Source organism: Carassius carassius, chromosome 47 (genome assembly GCF_963082965.1).
Source record: "Carassius carassius chromosome 47, fCarCar2.1, whole genome shotgun sequence".
NCBI classification, from domain to species: domain Eukaryota; kingdom Metazoa; phylum Chordata; class Actinopteri; order Cypriniformes; family Cyprinidae; genus Carassius; species Carassius carassius.
Genome location: NC_081801.1, coordinates 20681378 through 20695867, shown reverse-complemented (window position 1 = coordinate 20695867; position 14490 = coordinate 20681378). Strand labels below are relative to the sequence as shown.

Below are 14490 nucleotides of genomic sequence, written 5' to 3'. Positions count from 1 at the left end.
CAAGCTTATGAAACTCTGAAATATGCACTGCATAAGACATGACAAATTTCCATAATGGTTTGGGAGGTTGATAAAGAGGGCTTAAATCATATCTGCATCATTACAATATGATTAAAAGCCATAATAAAATTGTAAATTGAATTTGGGCTGAGAGGAGTGTGTCAGCCGGCCCTTTATATGCGATGTATTACAGTGCAAAGTAACAAAGACCTTCTCTGTTGCCGCTGAGTGAGCAGGAGGTGCATCTGCTCGACACACTAGTGCTCTCCCAAGCCAGGATCAGATGAACGGATGAGAAAGATGAGAAAGAGAAGCCGAGCACCTGCAGGACTCCGCCCACTGCACCCACTTTCCCCCGTCTCCCAACGCCGCGGAGCTTCAGAGGTTGCCAAGCACCAGCCATGGTGTTGCCAAGCAGGCGCTGCATTATTTATGATGCTGCGTTTGCACGCTCACAACCATCGCCCATGCAACTTCATTGCTCAGGACGGACACAGCAGCAAAAAACACACAGACACAAATAATACCCCACAAGCTTTTGTTGCCCAAGTTAAAAAGTTCTCCACATGTAAGATGAGAGACATCATTCAAACCCTTCCACTAAGCCCTTCCGGCAAGCTAGAAGACAGCACTCACCTGCTTTCTGTTCGTGTGGCTGGTCTTGCTGCAGTCTTGTTGTTGTTTTCAATAGAGCCAATTCTCCAAGCATCAGCCTCCATGACTGACCAGGGCCTATGATTCGGCCCTCCATCTGAAGGCAGCATGTTCCACATTGAGTAATCGCTTGAAGCCATGAACCCATCAGAGTATTGACCGCTTACTGATGAATGAACATCCTCCAACTGGCACTGAGCAGACTGCAATAGTCCTTTGAGACAGTTAGGGTCAGTCGTGGCTACATATCAGAGACTAAGTCCAAGCAAAGCATCCCAGGGCCTGGAGAAATGAAGTAGAAAATAGTGGCAGGAGCAAGCCACTGCTTTGAAAGGCAGACAGGAGTGTGTGCATGGGGAAGAGCATGGCTGGAAGTTTATATGTGTTCTCCCTGAACCAGGGGACTGAATAAATAATACAATAGATATTCCTCTGATGAAGTCTCGCAGCAGCATTCATAATTATTTCATTGTTGTGGTAATGAGAGTGCTGTCCCACTGCACGGTGCAAAGTCAGGTACGAGCACTGTGCCTCCATCAGGACTACCGCTGCATTTGCAATGGATCAACAAACCTGATCACTATCAATAAATATCAAAAACTGGTAAAAGTAGTAAAAATAGTAAAAAAAAATAACACATAGACTATGGTAAATGCTGCTAACCACAGAATTTGTTGGGTTTGGGTTGAGGTTAAAGGGTGAAAGCTAGAGGAACCTCTAGAATATGTGTGGTTTCTGGTGTGAGAAAGTGATATGGAGAGTCTTTGTACTGTGGTGACATGTATGCCACACTGCTTGGGATTCAATGTGAAGTCAGGCTCAAGTCCACAGGGGAGGACTTGGAAAAGAAGGTCAGGACACTTGTGTGTGTCCATTTTTGTCTATGCATTTGCTCAAGACGTGTGCTGAAAATGATATCTTAACCATAGAATGCATAAACTGGATCAAATTGATCCAATATGGTTTTCAGATTTTTTTCTATAATATTGTTGAACTTCTTGACATGTTTATTAGTCACAGGTTTGAAAACAACAACAACAACTATTTATTAGAATCCCACTCCTTTGTAGAGTTTCTTTTTCTAAACAGGTTCAGTGTATTTCAGAAAAGAATTTGTCCTTTTTTTTTCTTTTAACAATAATAATAATAATAGTCTGTCTTTAGCGCAAAAGCTAGTTCATCACTTGATGGGCCTCTTTAAAAACTACCAGTTGAAAACACCTGCATGAATGAATGTTCTTATGATCCAAAAGATCATAACCAAATTAAATCTGACTCAACCACATTATAGTTATAATTTGTTTTATTGAATTTTTTAAATTGTAAATGCATATGGTAAGTAAACAAATAATCATTACTGAAACATTTAAACATTTGCATATAATAAAATTTTGTAATGATTTAATTCAGACTGAGAATATGTATTAAATATAGTTTTTTAGATCATGCAATCTAGGGTTAAAAACATATTCTTGTCTAAGTCCGTCTCCCATTCTGGTTAGGCTTATCTGTCGGGTTGCTTTAAACATATTGTATCAGCCTGGCATCTTAAACCAGCTTGAACCAGCAAACCATCCTATGCCTCCTTTTTTTTTAGCATGGCTATGAGTCATGATCAACGCTTGGACCATGCTGAAAAGCTGTAACATCCATATGTCATCTTCATATGTACCTTTAACTTGTACCTCAGATAGAAACTGAAAGTCTCCCTCTGGGAGGGGTTTCTGGTTTTTGAAAGCATGACAAGATGATCCTTAAAATCCCAGATCAGACAGGACATGCGAGGAACAGTCTGGGGTTTTGAGGAGAGGGTGCTCTTCATTGCTTAATCCTGTTAGCATTGGAGGAGGAGGGTGGTGAGCACAATGGCACCCCGTCCTACACCAGCTGGGGTCCCGAACGCTCCTACTCGATGCAATCCCACCCCCTGTTCCCCAGAGGCATTCCAAATCTGCTCTTCAATGTTCCTCATGGTGTTGAGCTGCTCAGCAGGCCACCTGCAAAGATCATCAATGCCATTACTCAAAAAAATACTTCATGTGGACTAGGACGATTAGGCAACTGTTCATATCAGTATAGAGAAGTCTAACTGTCTGCTAAAGAACCCAGAATACTTCTAGCCATCTTAGTTTGAACCACAGAGGTCAATTACAATATGGGTCAGGGTTACAAAGACCTCCTCAGTTCATAAGATACAATATAAATACTTTGTCAAAGTGAGTCAGAAACAGCAAAACATACATAAAGAACACATACATTTATAACATTACAATCTCAAAAAAACCTCAAGTGCTTCAATGTATTTTGTATCTGAAAGTAAACTCCATATTTAGCATTAAGATGGACTGATGTAAAAATGAGTGCTTCCGTTTAATCTCATTAAATCAAAAATGTTCTATCTCTGCTTTGATGGTAGCAATATATAGTGATTATTCAGGACATGAGCAGGATCAGCGAGAGTAATGTTGGTCATTCTTAATATATTAATTACTATGAGAGGTTGATTCATTGAGTTTATAAACACATGTAATTTATTTTATTTTTTATTTTTTATTGCGTTTATGTGGTAACACAATGGTTGTATGTTCATATTTTACTTTACTTTTATTTTTATTATTTTACTGGTTGTTGTTCGAAATAAAAAAGAAAGAAAGAAAGAAAGGTTGGGGTACAAACTTGGACCAAATTCTTATTTGATGGCACAACTTCCTCTTTTAAAGTAATGGATAAACACTTTTATCGCAATTCTGCGATACTTTCTCTAATGGGAGAAAACTACAAGACATGCATAGATAAACATATGTATATGTTTTCTCATATTCACCAGAACTTTTGAAAGTACTCTTCCTCTCTTTATACCCTTATTTCTCTGCTCATTACTCACATCATAAAGATTCCGACATGTCCGCGACATCCCTTACACACACTCTGCTACAGTCAACTGCAAACAAACCAACAATTGACACAGCCATCCTTTGAAGTGTCTGACACACAGAGTTAAAGCAGCACCATTTAAAGAGTCTAATAAGAACAGATGAAGCAGAGGAATGGGGCCAGGCATGTTAAAGCAGAGGGAGCAGGAGAATGGGGAGGGTGGTAGGGTGACTGGCGGCCTCTGCTTAGACAAATACACCCACAATGAAAAAAAATCAATGAGAGAGCATCAGTCGGCATTTCGGTCAACACTCCAAGCGGCATGCATAAACACACTTGGCCTGAAGCAAAGACATTAATATTTCAATAAATAAAGAAGAAAGGAGATCCAAGACAAATGTTTCAGCTTTTGGCCCTCTTCCTCTTTTCATAGCTTCTTATTTTGCATCTGAACGAGCGGCTGACTGTTATTTAAAAGTCACACAACACATCTGTCTCAAAATGTCACATATGTCCTGTGGAAAACAGTCCCTGGTATGCATAGAAAGTCTCTCTAAGATCCGTTTCTTTCTTTATACTGTTCTAAAACACTGTGTGCTAAAACTACATTGAGATTTACATATCATGAATATGCCTTCACTATCATATTTACAGCATTTTGCTTGTTTTTTTTCTTTCCTCTTTTGTTTTTACTGTTGTACAACCAGAAAAAAAACATGAGTGATGCCAAGTGTGATTATATGCAAATGTAAAATTACATGCACGGTGGAATATTAGACTAATGATATTGCCGTAGCTGTGTCCTCGAGGGTTTGATTCTAAAGAGAGTGACAAGACACAGAGAGCAAACTCTATGTGCTGCCTTTCAACAAGACTGAAGTTATTGTAACACATGCATGCTCAAGCAAACCAGCCTATAACTAGTTAATTTTTTATTTTTCCAATTGAGTTCAAATCATCACTGTCAATACCATCACACTGTTTTTACTTGACTTAGGTCCCAGTGGTCTTGGCTAAGGAGGGGGTCTTGAAATGCAGCACCCAGCATGCCAGGGAACAAGTAAACAGGCCTGTACTTAGCTTTTACACGCCAATTCAAGAGCACAAGCTTTTTACATTCAACTGCTGTAGGGCTCTTCTCTATAATTCATAACCACTCAGTTAATCTATTGATCCAGACTTAGTGAGGCCCATCCCGTTTGGACAGCAAACGGCAGGTAACAGCGGATGGTGCAAAGAGAATGACGGGGTGCCAAGGAAAGGATGTGGATCACAGTATGTGCCCACAGGAGGGAATCCAAGAAAGAAATCGGGGAAAGGAGTTAGAAATAAGGCATGAAAAGCGACTACACCAAACAATTTTACAAGGCCAAGAAAAGGTAAGCAAGACTCACTGATTGTGTCCTTAAATAATCGAAAGTGAAAACAAAGATCAGTGCTACAGGGTAAATAGTTTTATTTAATTTAGAATGGCGAAAACAGAGAGAAATCACTAGGGAGAAAAATGCCTGGACCTGAGAATTTGTTCTTTAAGTGTGGAACAGAAAAATACAAATCTTCCCACCGATGCTTCACATCCCATCCAGGTCAGCTTACCATCTGTGTCGGCTGCCATTCATATTTAATGTCTTTTTGGCCACTGCCCCATCAGGTAATGAAGTTTTCCTGTTCACATTCTGTCCCATCTTTCTGCTTACTTTCATCTCTGAATGGCAATGTACGAGTCTCCCCAACTGCCCCTCCTTTTTTTTCATTCCACCAAAATCACTTAAATCAAGAGCTCTTTCAGCCTCAGTGAACGGAACCAAAACAGCAAACCACTACAACCATCTGTGCACAGCTCTCAAAGGTGTGTGCTTGCTTCTGTTTTTATTTCCCAGGTGAGTATAATACTAAAGCTGACCCATCATCCAGGTACCCAAAAACTTAAAGTCAAATGACAAGCAAAAAGACATCTTCTGCAGAGCTTCAGAGTGTAGAATCACCCCGTTTCGGTAACTTTGTACCTTTAATTTGGGCTGGCAGACAATAAAATATTTACCAGGAACCCTAAAGGCAATTACATTAAAGTGCATGCTTAGACACTCCTTCCCTTCGGCAACCGCACAGTGTGAACCCGTTGATTTGGTGAATGGTCACATATCTACGATGTTACATTTTACACACTATTAATAATTCACCAATCACGAGATGTGGGAGGCTTGAGGGGGCAAGAATGGGAAAAAAGGAAGTTAGGAGAAAGAGGAAAGCGAGGTACATGCGCTCATGTGCACATTGAGCAGTTTGTCCATTTGTTTAACGTACCAGAAATATTTACCTGTGGTGATGTCTTGATGTCTCTCTTCAGAGCTCTAGCACCACAACCACACTCCCATTGCATATGCACAAATAAAAAGTCTGGCTGTATTCAAATGGTCAGTGTACAGAAAAAAAAACAAAGGGTAAGGCAAGGGGCAGCAGAAATGTGTCTATTTTTCTTTTTTTTTTTTTTCTTTTTTTTCAAACTGTCATTATTTACTCACATCATTTCAATGTTGTTTGGTTTTTTTATTCAAAAAATAAGATATTTTGAAAAATGATTCAGTGAAAGACAAAGGGTATTGTTTTGATATTGACTTTCACTGTATGGGAAAACAAAGACAACAACAAACTTATTGTGTTCTGCAGAAGAAACACTGAGCTAAGGAAGAGGAAATAATGCTAGAATGTTTGTTTTTGGGTGATCCATTCCTTTCGTATACAAAGATCAAAAAAGGTGCCCAAAGTGTAGTCATAAGTTGCATTGGTAGTAATATAGTTCAATGTTTTAGTGTTTCCTGAAGCCATAATAATTCCAATAAACATTTGCAAACAGCACTGCAAAGTTATGTACAGTATTTGGAACTACAGCATTGGACTAGTGGTAGAAGCGTAGTTTTTTGTTCATATGACAGATTTCAGTAGATTCATATAGGAAAGTTGTCTATATTGTTTATATTTCAATATTTAAACATGTTTGGTTCAAACAACAGATCTCCAACAAGGAATAACACAATGTTTTTTGTGGGGTTCGTCATTGTATGGGAAATGCACGCTAGATCTGTGTTTTTTTTTTTTTCGTGAACTATATATGACAGAAAATATCAAAAAGAAATATCAAAAAGTCTCAACACCTCAACTTATCATCTAGAGTAAGAATCCTAACAGCCAATATCACCAATTCCCCATTTCGGCATTAATATCCATTGAGGAAAATATTCCATTAGCAATAATCATGCACTTCCCTAGGCTTGTTTGCAGAAAACTCATCAGGAAAATAACTGTGATCCAGTGTCGGTAGTCTGACAGAGAAAGAAGGAATGACAGGAAAAGAGGAAACGACTCAATAGATTCAACAAGTATGGCTTGTATCATCTCGGCTGCATGTCTGTCTCTCTATCTACATGTATATGCTCACTCTTTGAGCCCTCTTCTCTTTTCCAGACTGCCTCTCTCTGTTCTGTCACTTTTGCTGTGCTCTCTGTCCATCCCTCAGCATGTGGAGTCCCCAGTGGCAGTGGTTGCTGGGGGAGAGATGGCAGCATTGATGCATATTTGATGAGTGGGTGCCAAGGCTTTGCCGGAGAGCAAGGCACGAGGGGACGATGTTGCTATCTGTGTCTGCATCTCAGGTTTCTGAGTCTCATTCACAGAGACTCCTTCTTCCATTGTGGGCCTTTATTGTCTGTGTCTGGGGTTTCAGTACCAATTAGAGTGATAGATATGTGGGCTTTATACAAGTCAAACCAGAGCAGCTTGCATGCACTACCAACAAAACCTGTGCAACACACAACCCACTTTAAAGAGGTGCTGATCAAATAGTCAAGTTCCAATAATGAAGTTCCCAAGTTAGCAGCGTCACTGTGTAAAGTGTAATGTGATGTATTCACTGAACCAAGACTTTTTATCTACTGGAACCTTTGCGTTTTTTCTTTTTAACCACATTTTTTCTTTAATTAGTTCATTCATTCATTCATTCATGCAAAAGATGGTGGTTCCAGAATTTCATTTGTCAGAATGAGGTCTTTGATTGACTTTCATTTGTTTGACCTGTTTGTGTGTTTTTTTAATCAATATTTTATTGTACATGGGCTTTTATCGTCCCAGCCTGTTTATGCTCTATTTGATAATCCATATTGTGGTGCATACCACAAAGTAAATGAACAATAATTAATTAATGTACCAAATTGTTAAGGCTGGCCACAGAAGTCACTTACTTCACTCAACAAAATGCACAAAACGTGCATTTAAGAATGACATTTTATCAGTTTGTGTGACAAACGATACAAAATGATATAAATTAGTAAAACATTATAAATATGGTCAAATGTATAGCTAAAAAAATTTACAATGACATTTATAAAGAGTTGCCAATTATAAATCAGAGTAGGCTCTTAACTACTAGCATTTTTTTTCTTTAAACTATTGTTTATAAGAACCATAACAATTCATAGATATGGTGATATTTAAATGAAAAGCATGTGCACATAAAGATCATACTGTTGAATAGGCCTACAACCAATCTAGCGCAACCTGTCAAAATCACAGCACCAATGAAAACACACCATAAGAGTCTCAGCTCTGAAGTCACGCCTTCTCTGCTCAAGAGCACATGATGGGGGATGAAACTCCAGAGGCGTGTTCACATGCCAACATTACCAATTACATTTAAGGGTACTGCAATAGTAGTAGGGCGGGACCTGTACCTATCTGGGCGGGGCTAAAGAAGACCGCGTTATATGTTAGTTGCCTGCGTAAATTCCTACTGTATCACAGACATTGACAGCTCGCACCTGGCTACAGCTCAGCCAGAAAAGAAGACTCCTCAGGCATAACTTTTCACTTTTACCATCCAGATTATCCTGGTTCTTCGAGGTAGACACAGCTTGGGCCAAAACGGAGGTAAACGAGGAAGACGACAAACGACCTTCTCTCACCTCCGCCATAATGATGTCCATGAATAGCAAACAACCGTTTAGTATGCATCCGATTTTGCACGAACCTAAATACACACCTCTACATTCCAGTTCTGAGGCTATCCGACGAGCATGTTTACCCACGCCCTCGGTAAGTTCAATAGCTAGACTATTTCATCTGTGTTTCTGGTTTGCTATTCATTATCACAGCAATCATTTGCATTGAAATCGTTATGTTTAAAACGTTTTCTCTGCGTGAAAAAAGAGAGAAGTGCATCATTTTTTTTATGTAAAGGCAGTCTATTTAATAATCTGTCACCCAAATAACTCTTGCACTTATGCATTTATTTTACTACGCTTTTTTCATAATAAAAATGTGACATTTTACAACACAGAAGCAGCATTTTATTTAGAAATTATTTGCATAGCCTAACCATTTTGATTCCGCTTTAGATGGTTTGCAAAAAGTGTCTCAATTTAATACTATAAAACTTTATAACTAAATGCAGGCTGCGTGATTTAGTTATAGTCTATCTTTTCTTTAAAATGATTTGGCAACTTAAAACTGGTTTGCTGGAATTTGGCATTGATACTTACACTTGCTCTCTGTCACATAGCTGCAGGGTAACATCTTTGCTGGCTTTGACGAGACCCTGCTCCAGAGAGCCGAGGCGCTGGCTGCAGTGGACATCGTCGCTCAAAAGAGTCACCCGTTCAAGCCAGATGCCACCTACCACACCATGACAAGCATGACAGGCATGACCTGCACGCCCACGTCCTCTTCTGGACACCTTCATCACCCGTCTGTGCTGACTTCTCATCACCATCATCCCCACCACCAGCCGACGCAGGGCCTGGAGGGCGACCTGCTCGACCACCTCACCCCCGGCATCACTATCGGAGGCATGCCGGGATCCGACGTTTGCTCCACCGCTTCTCATCCGCATTCACACATGTCAGCAATTAATCACATGCAGCATCACCACCCGCAAAGTATGAACATGCACCACCACGGCCTGGGCTCGCACACCTCTATGGGTGGCGGTGGAGACTCCGAGCCTGATCCACGGGAGCTGGAATCTTTCGCCGAGCGCTTCAAGCAGAGGCGGATCAAACTCGGAGTCACGCAGGCCGACGTGGGCTCGGCGTTAGCCAATCTTAAAATCCCCGGGGTCGGCTGCCTGAGCCAGAGTACTATCTGTCGGTTTGAGTCCCTCACTTTGTCCCATAATAACATGGTAGCCCTCAAGCCTATTCTGGAAGCATGGTTAGAGGAGGCAGAACGGGCTCAGAGAGAGAAAATGGCCAAGCCTGAGATTTTTAACGGCGGGGACAAAAAGAGAAAACGCACTTCCATCGCTGCTCCAGAGAAGCGGTCGCTGGAGGCTTACTTTGCCGTCCAGCCCAGACCCTCGTCGGAGAAAATCGCTGCCATTGCCGAGAAACTCGACCTGAAAAAAAACGTGGTCCGCGTGTGGTTTTGTAATCAAAGGCAAAAACAGAAACGAATGAAGTTTTCGGCAACGCACTAGTCCAGAATAAGACATTTAAATAAACTTAACCATGAACAGAGCCGACAAAACTCCTCGAGGCTGAGGCGAAACGCTTCCCATACAGGAATGGGAGCTGGGCGGCAACCTCCCAGAGACAGAAAGTGTACCAAAAGTTTGTCATGACTATGTCAAGAACAACACGCCCTGGGAGACGGAGGACGGGAGGAAAATCAACACCACCTAAGCGTTGCAATTATTTTACAAATGGAAAATTTAATAATGATTCTCTTAACTCAAAACAACTCTTTTATATTCATCTGTACATATATGTGAATACACTGCACCTATTTGTGTGAAGAACGCATCAAAATTCTTTTTTAAGGATGAAAAAAAGAAAGATTAAAACGCTGTTGTGCAAAAGATGCCCCATTCGAGAATCTTTAGTGTTGTTTTATATGCGCCAGAAAATCATGAAGGTTCTGCTGTAGGCATTAAGTGTTCATTTATTGGTTGAATTTCCATTCATTTTGGTGTAGGCTATTGCAATAAGAGAGAACACGCACAGGCGACCGCACGTACACACGGGCAGACTTAATGTACTTTTCTGTGTCTACCTCATGATTCCTGACGTCTTGACACATTCGTGGTCATTTTGGAAATAAGGCATAAAACTAGAATTTTCATTTCACTTTTTTGTCACATTTTGGGTAAAATAGATAGAAAACACTAAGCGTTGTGTGTTGCAACTAATTTCACTTCAACGATGCTTTGACAATCAAATTATTTAAGAATTATTTTGTGACTAGCCCCTTCTACTGTACGTCTTCACTTAGTTTATTATTATTATTATTATTATTATTATTACTACTGCTACACTAAGTTTGTAGATGGGAGCATTTCATAACATAGGCTAGTCAGCGATTCATTGCACTTTGTAGATATGATTCCGATTCCCTATTTGTTTGGACTATTTATATTTCCACTTTACTTTTGTTGTTTATTTATTTGAGTTTATTTATGTTGAATACCACACATGTTTCATTTGTGAAAGTGTGCTTAACTGTGTCTGTGTCTGTAAGCGACAGAAATTTTAATAAACCATGCACGTCTTACCTCAGTTACTGTGTGTTATGTCCCTGGACTTGAATTATTACTCTGAGTTTTTATTTATTTTGCTTAATAACAATAATTATTACAACGTTCTTTAAATAAGAGAAATGCGTATGATATATTTTCAGGTTTATTGTAAACCAAACATTGTCATGATGATTATGATTAATAACGAACTTAATTTTAGTAACTTGCCTGTAGTTTATTTAAATAAACGGTTTCCTATAGCTCGTCCATGATGTTAAGCCCAGCTTGAACAAATTAAAACAAACCCTTAAGATCCAGTTTTACAAGCACGATTAAATACCTCATTTATGAATGAGGAAACTCCGAATGCTATTAATGTTTCTGGTTTAGATCTATGTTACGCAATTTGTCGGACATAGCCTAACAGGAAGATAAGTTCACTTCAAGGAGTTCTGAAGTCCAGGCTCTCTGGCGTTCAGCAGATGGTTTTGAGTCCGTAAAACTCGTTATTTATTAATAATAAATATGTGTTATGGTACTATTGATTTTGCAAGTGTTTGTTAAGAGGAAGCTATTCTATTTATTGAAAGGATAGTTCATGTTGTACAACAACGGTTCTCATTGTTTCCCCCTTGGACGTTAGTAAACTCAATTATCTTCAAATAAACTGTAATGTAATTTCTACAAAAAGCTTTAAAAAGTCGGTTCGAATCAGTTTCAAACAAAGAATAAACCTAAGAAAATTTTTTTTGTAAAACATTTGTAAAATGATTATTTCATTTGTAAAACAAAATGATTCTAACAAAAACTGTACCACAAAAAAAAAACTAAAATAGATTAGCTATAGGCCTACATTTCTGAAAATATATATGAAGATTTCCAGTATATATTAAATAATTAATCAATAGCGTATATAATAAGACGCTTACGCAAAAATAATTAGTCACATAAAATCACAGGAAACAGCGCCGCTGTGTTCATTCCTAAGACAGTGTGTGCGTCAATAGTTTGATCTGAATTATGCACAGACATACTGGAGGTCACCGTTTGTTTTTGTGTATCCGGCTAAATTTAACAGGAAAGAGGCATGTTACGCAAATCAGATTCGCTCCGCCCCAAGTCGTTAAAGGTTAAAGGCATTGGAAAACTTATTTGAAAGACTTATTTAAAAACGCATTTAAATAGAGCGATTATTTGTTTGATTATTGCATAATACAATAAGAGCGGCTGTTACAATTTTGTGATATTTAGCGAGTTTTTATCAGCTTAAATCATTGTTAATTCACAGTTAAACGAAAGCACACTGGCTACAATTGTTTCTCGCATTTGGAAACATTAATTTCTTAAAATGTGCGAGACAAATCTGGTAGGATTATGTGGTGTTCAAATGTGCCCAAAATCAAAGATTTGCATAGCTCTCACCAAATCATCTACATAATTAATCAACCGTGGAAACCATGGAACATATAGGCTACACGTTAAATGTGAAATAATACTTTTAATGCGGCACTTGTTACTTTATTTAGTAAAATGCAACTGGAGTGAAAAATATGTGTAAGTGTATATAATTCCGCTCTTAGATTTATATTCCTCCCCATGGTTCCTTACAGTCTTGGGTTTTCCATGGAGCGGAAAGCGCATTTTCATAAACAGACCTTGGCCAAGCGCTGCGTATAAAATTTTAATGAAGCCAGAGAGTCTTGAGTGCAGCTCGACTGAGGGCCTTGGAGAATCAGCTCTCTGGTACATCACCATGGCTCCCTCTTTCCTCACAAACATTGCAGTAACAAGGCTCGTTCGACCGGCTCAGTCCATAGCTCGTTGACAGAAGTAGGCTAGTCACGAGCGTTAGCAGAAAAAAAAAAAAAGAAAAAAATTGCTGAAGTAACGTTTCATATATTACTTTAAGACCCCGTCTTGTGGCCCAACTGTGAGCGCGGTCAGCGAGTAAATAAACTTCCCTCTGTGTTTCCATCGTTGCGCGCTCCCCATGTTTTTAATCCGCGTCCGCGCGCTTGACTATCAGATCACACCTCCGGCACTGGAAGCTCTAAATCAGTATAATGCAATATTTATCAAGCGCGTTAATATATTATCCCAACACAGCGTTCAAGATATCAGAGTTCTCACGTTGAGAGAAGCACAGCTTACTAAAGCGCCTATAGTCTGAGCTGGTTTTTGATCGCCATTTGTTGTGGATTTTGTACTTAAAGATTCCTGGTTATGAAAATAAGCAACGCGTGAAACTGAAAGTGTAAATGAAGGTGACAAGGAACTCAAATTCACCCTGACAAGGTGAACAGGGTGACAAGGGAATCTTTGTTAAACTTGCTGTCTTTGCTAGAATAGCAGCGGATTCAAATTAATAAATATATAACTGTAGAATTTGATCTCTTAAGAGCATGCCATATAGGGCAGACTGGAATAATGCATATTCAACAAGTATTAAAACATGGGTGTTGTAATTAAGAATTTTGTATACTTAATAAAGCCTAATGAACGACTGAAGCAGCTGGAGATAATCAAAAGAGACACCGAGAAATCTGAATATTTGGCACCGAGACAAACTGACTGACAGGCCATCAAAGCAATCAAAGCGGAGTAACAACATCTAACTCTCAATGTAATTGGGCTCTTGTCCAACTTGCTCAAGAATGCTGTCACTGGTGAAAATTAATTATCAATTACATGCTATTTAGATTTTCTTCATTTAAAATATGTTGGTCATCCCATACATTATTTTTCATGGCAGTGTCATTAAACTAATTATGTATTTTACATTTTATACATAAAACATAATAATATTCTGCTTAAATTTGATTCTGGAACTTCTTATAAATACACTTTGTTATAGTTTTATTATGTTTAGGTGTAATATGCAACAGCAACACTATTGTAAAATGCTATCGTTTTAAATTCGTGCTCGATGTGTCAGATGCAGATCCTGAATATAAAAGTTTTTTTTTTTTTTTTTTTTTACTCAAAAACAATAAACACATTTAATAGGGGTATATTCTTTCATCCCTTGGGATAGAGGGCGAAATGTGAGATTCTTTTAAATGTTTGATTGATTTTGATCAGTTAGAATAAGATTTATGAAATAGTGTTAAGAATGTCATGACTTTTTGGTGTAGGGACAAAGTATAACTCTTTATTCATCCTAAAACTATTTAGGATTTTTTTAATCTTATGTTCTTCGCTCTGCTAAATAGCTTGTAATTCAAATATTCTATAACGTATCAATCCCCATGAATCTACTGTATATAAAAATAAACCAATGAGCCTTCATCTTGTTTGAATGCGACAAATATGATGTTTCACAAGAATTTAAAAACAAAGGAAACATCGACACGTATAAGGCTAAATAAAATGATCCATCTAAGACAAATGTATACATCCATATGTCTGCTTGCATGGGAATAAACTAAATAACAAAACATAATCTAATAAAAAATCCT

At 38.6% G+C, this 14490-nt stretch overlaps 1 protein-coding gene across 1 annotated transcript; it reads left to right on the top strand.

The window, feature by feature from the left end:
* The first annotated feature begins 8267 nt into the window (after positions 1–8267).
* On the top strand, positions 8268–10435 carry pou4f4 (POU class 4 homeobox 4). The gene is made up of 2 exons (XM_059541899.1): positions 8268–8613; positions 9080–10435. Exons 1-2 carry the CDS (start codon positions 8494–8496, stop codon positions 9992–9994), a joined length of 1035 nt encoding a protein of 344 aa, XP_059397882.1. The 5' UTR covers positions 8268–8493; the 3' UTR covers positions 9995–10435.
* The last annotated feature ends 4055 nt before the right edge of the window (positions 10436–14490 follow it).

Coding starts and splice junctions, on each gene's coding strand:
- pou4f4 (XM_059541899.1), top strand. CDS start 8,494: ATGATGTCCATGAATAGCAAACAACCGTTTAGTATGCATCCGATTTTG. Junction 8,614..9,079: donor CATGTTTACCCACGCCCTCG/GTAAGTTCAATA, acceptor TCTGTCACATAG/CTGCAGGGTAACATCTTTGC.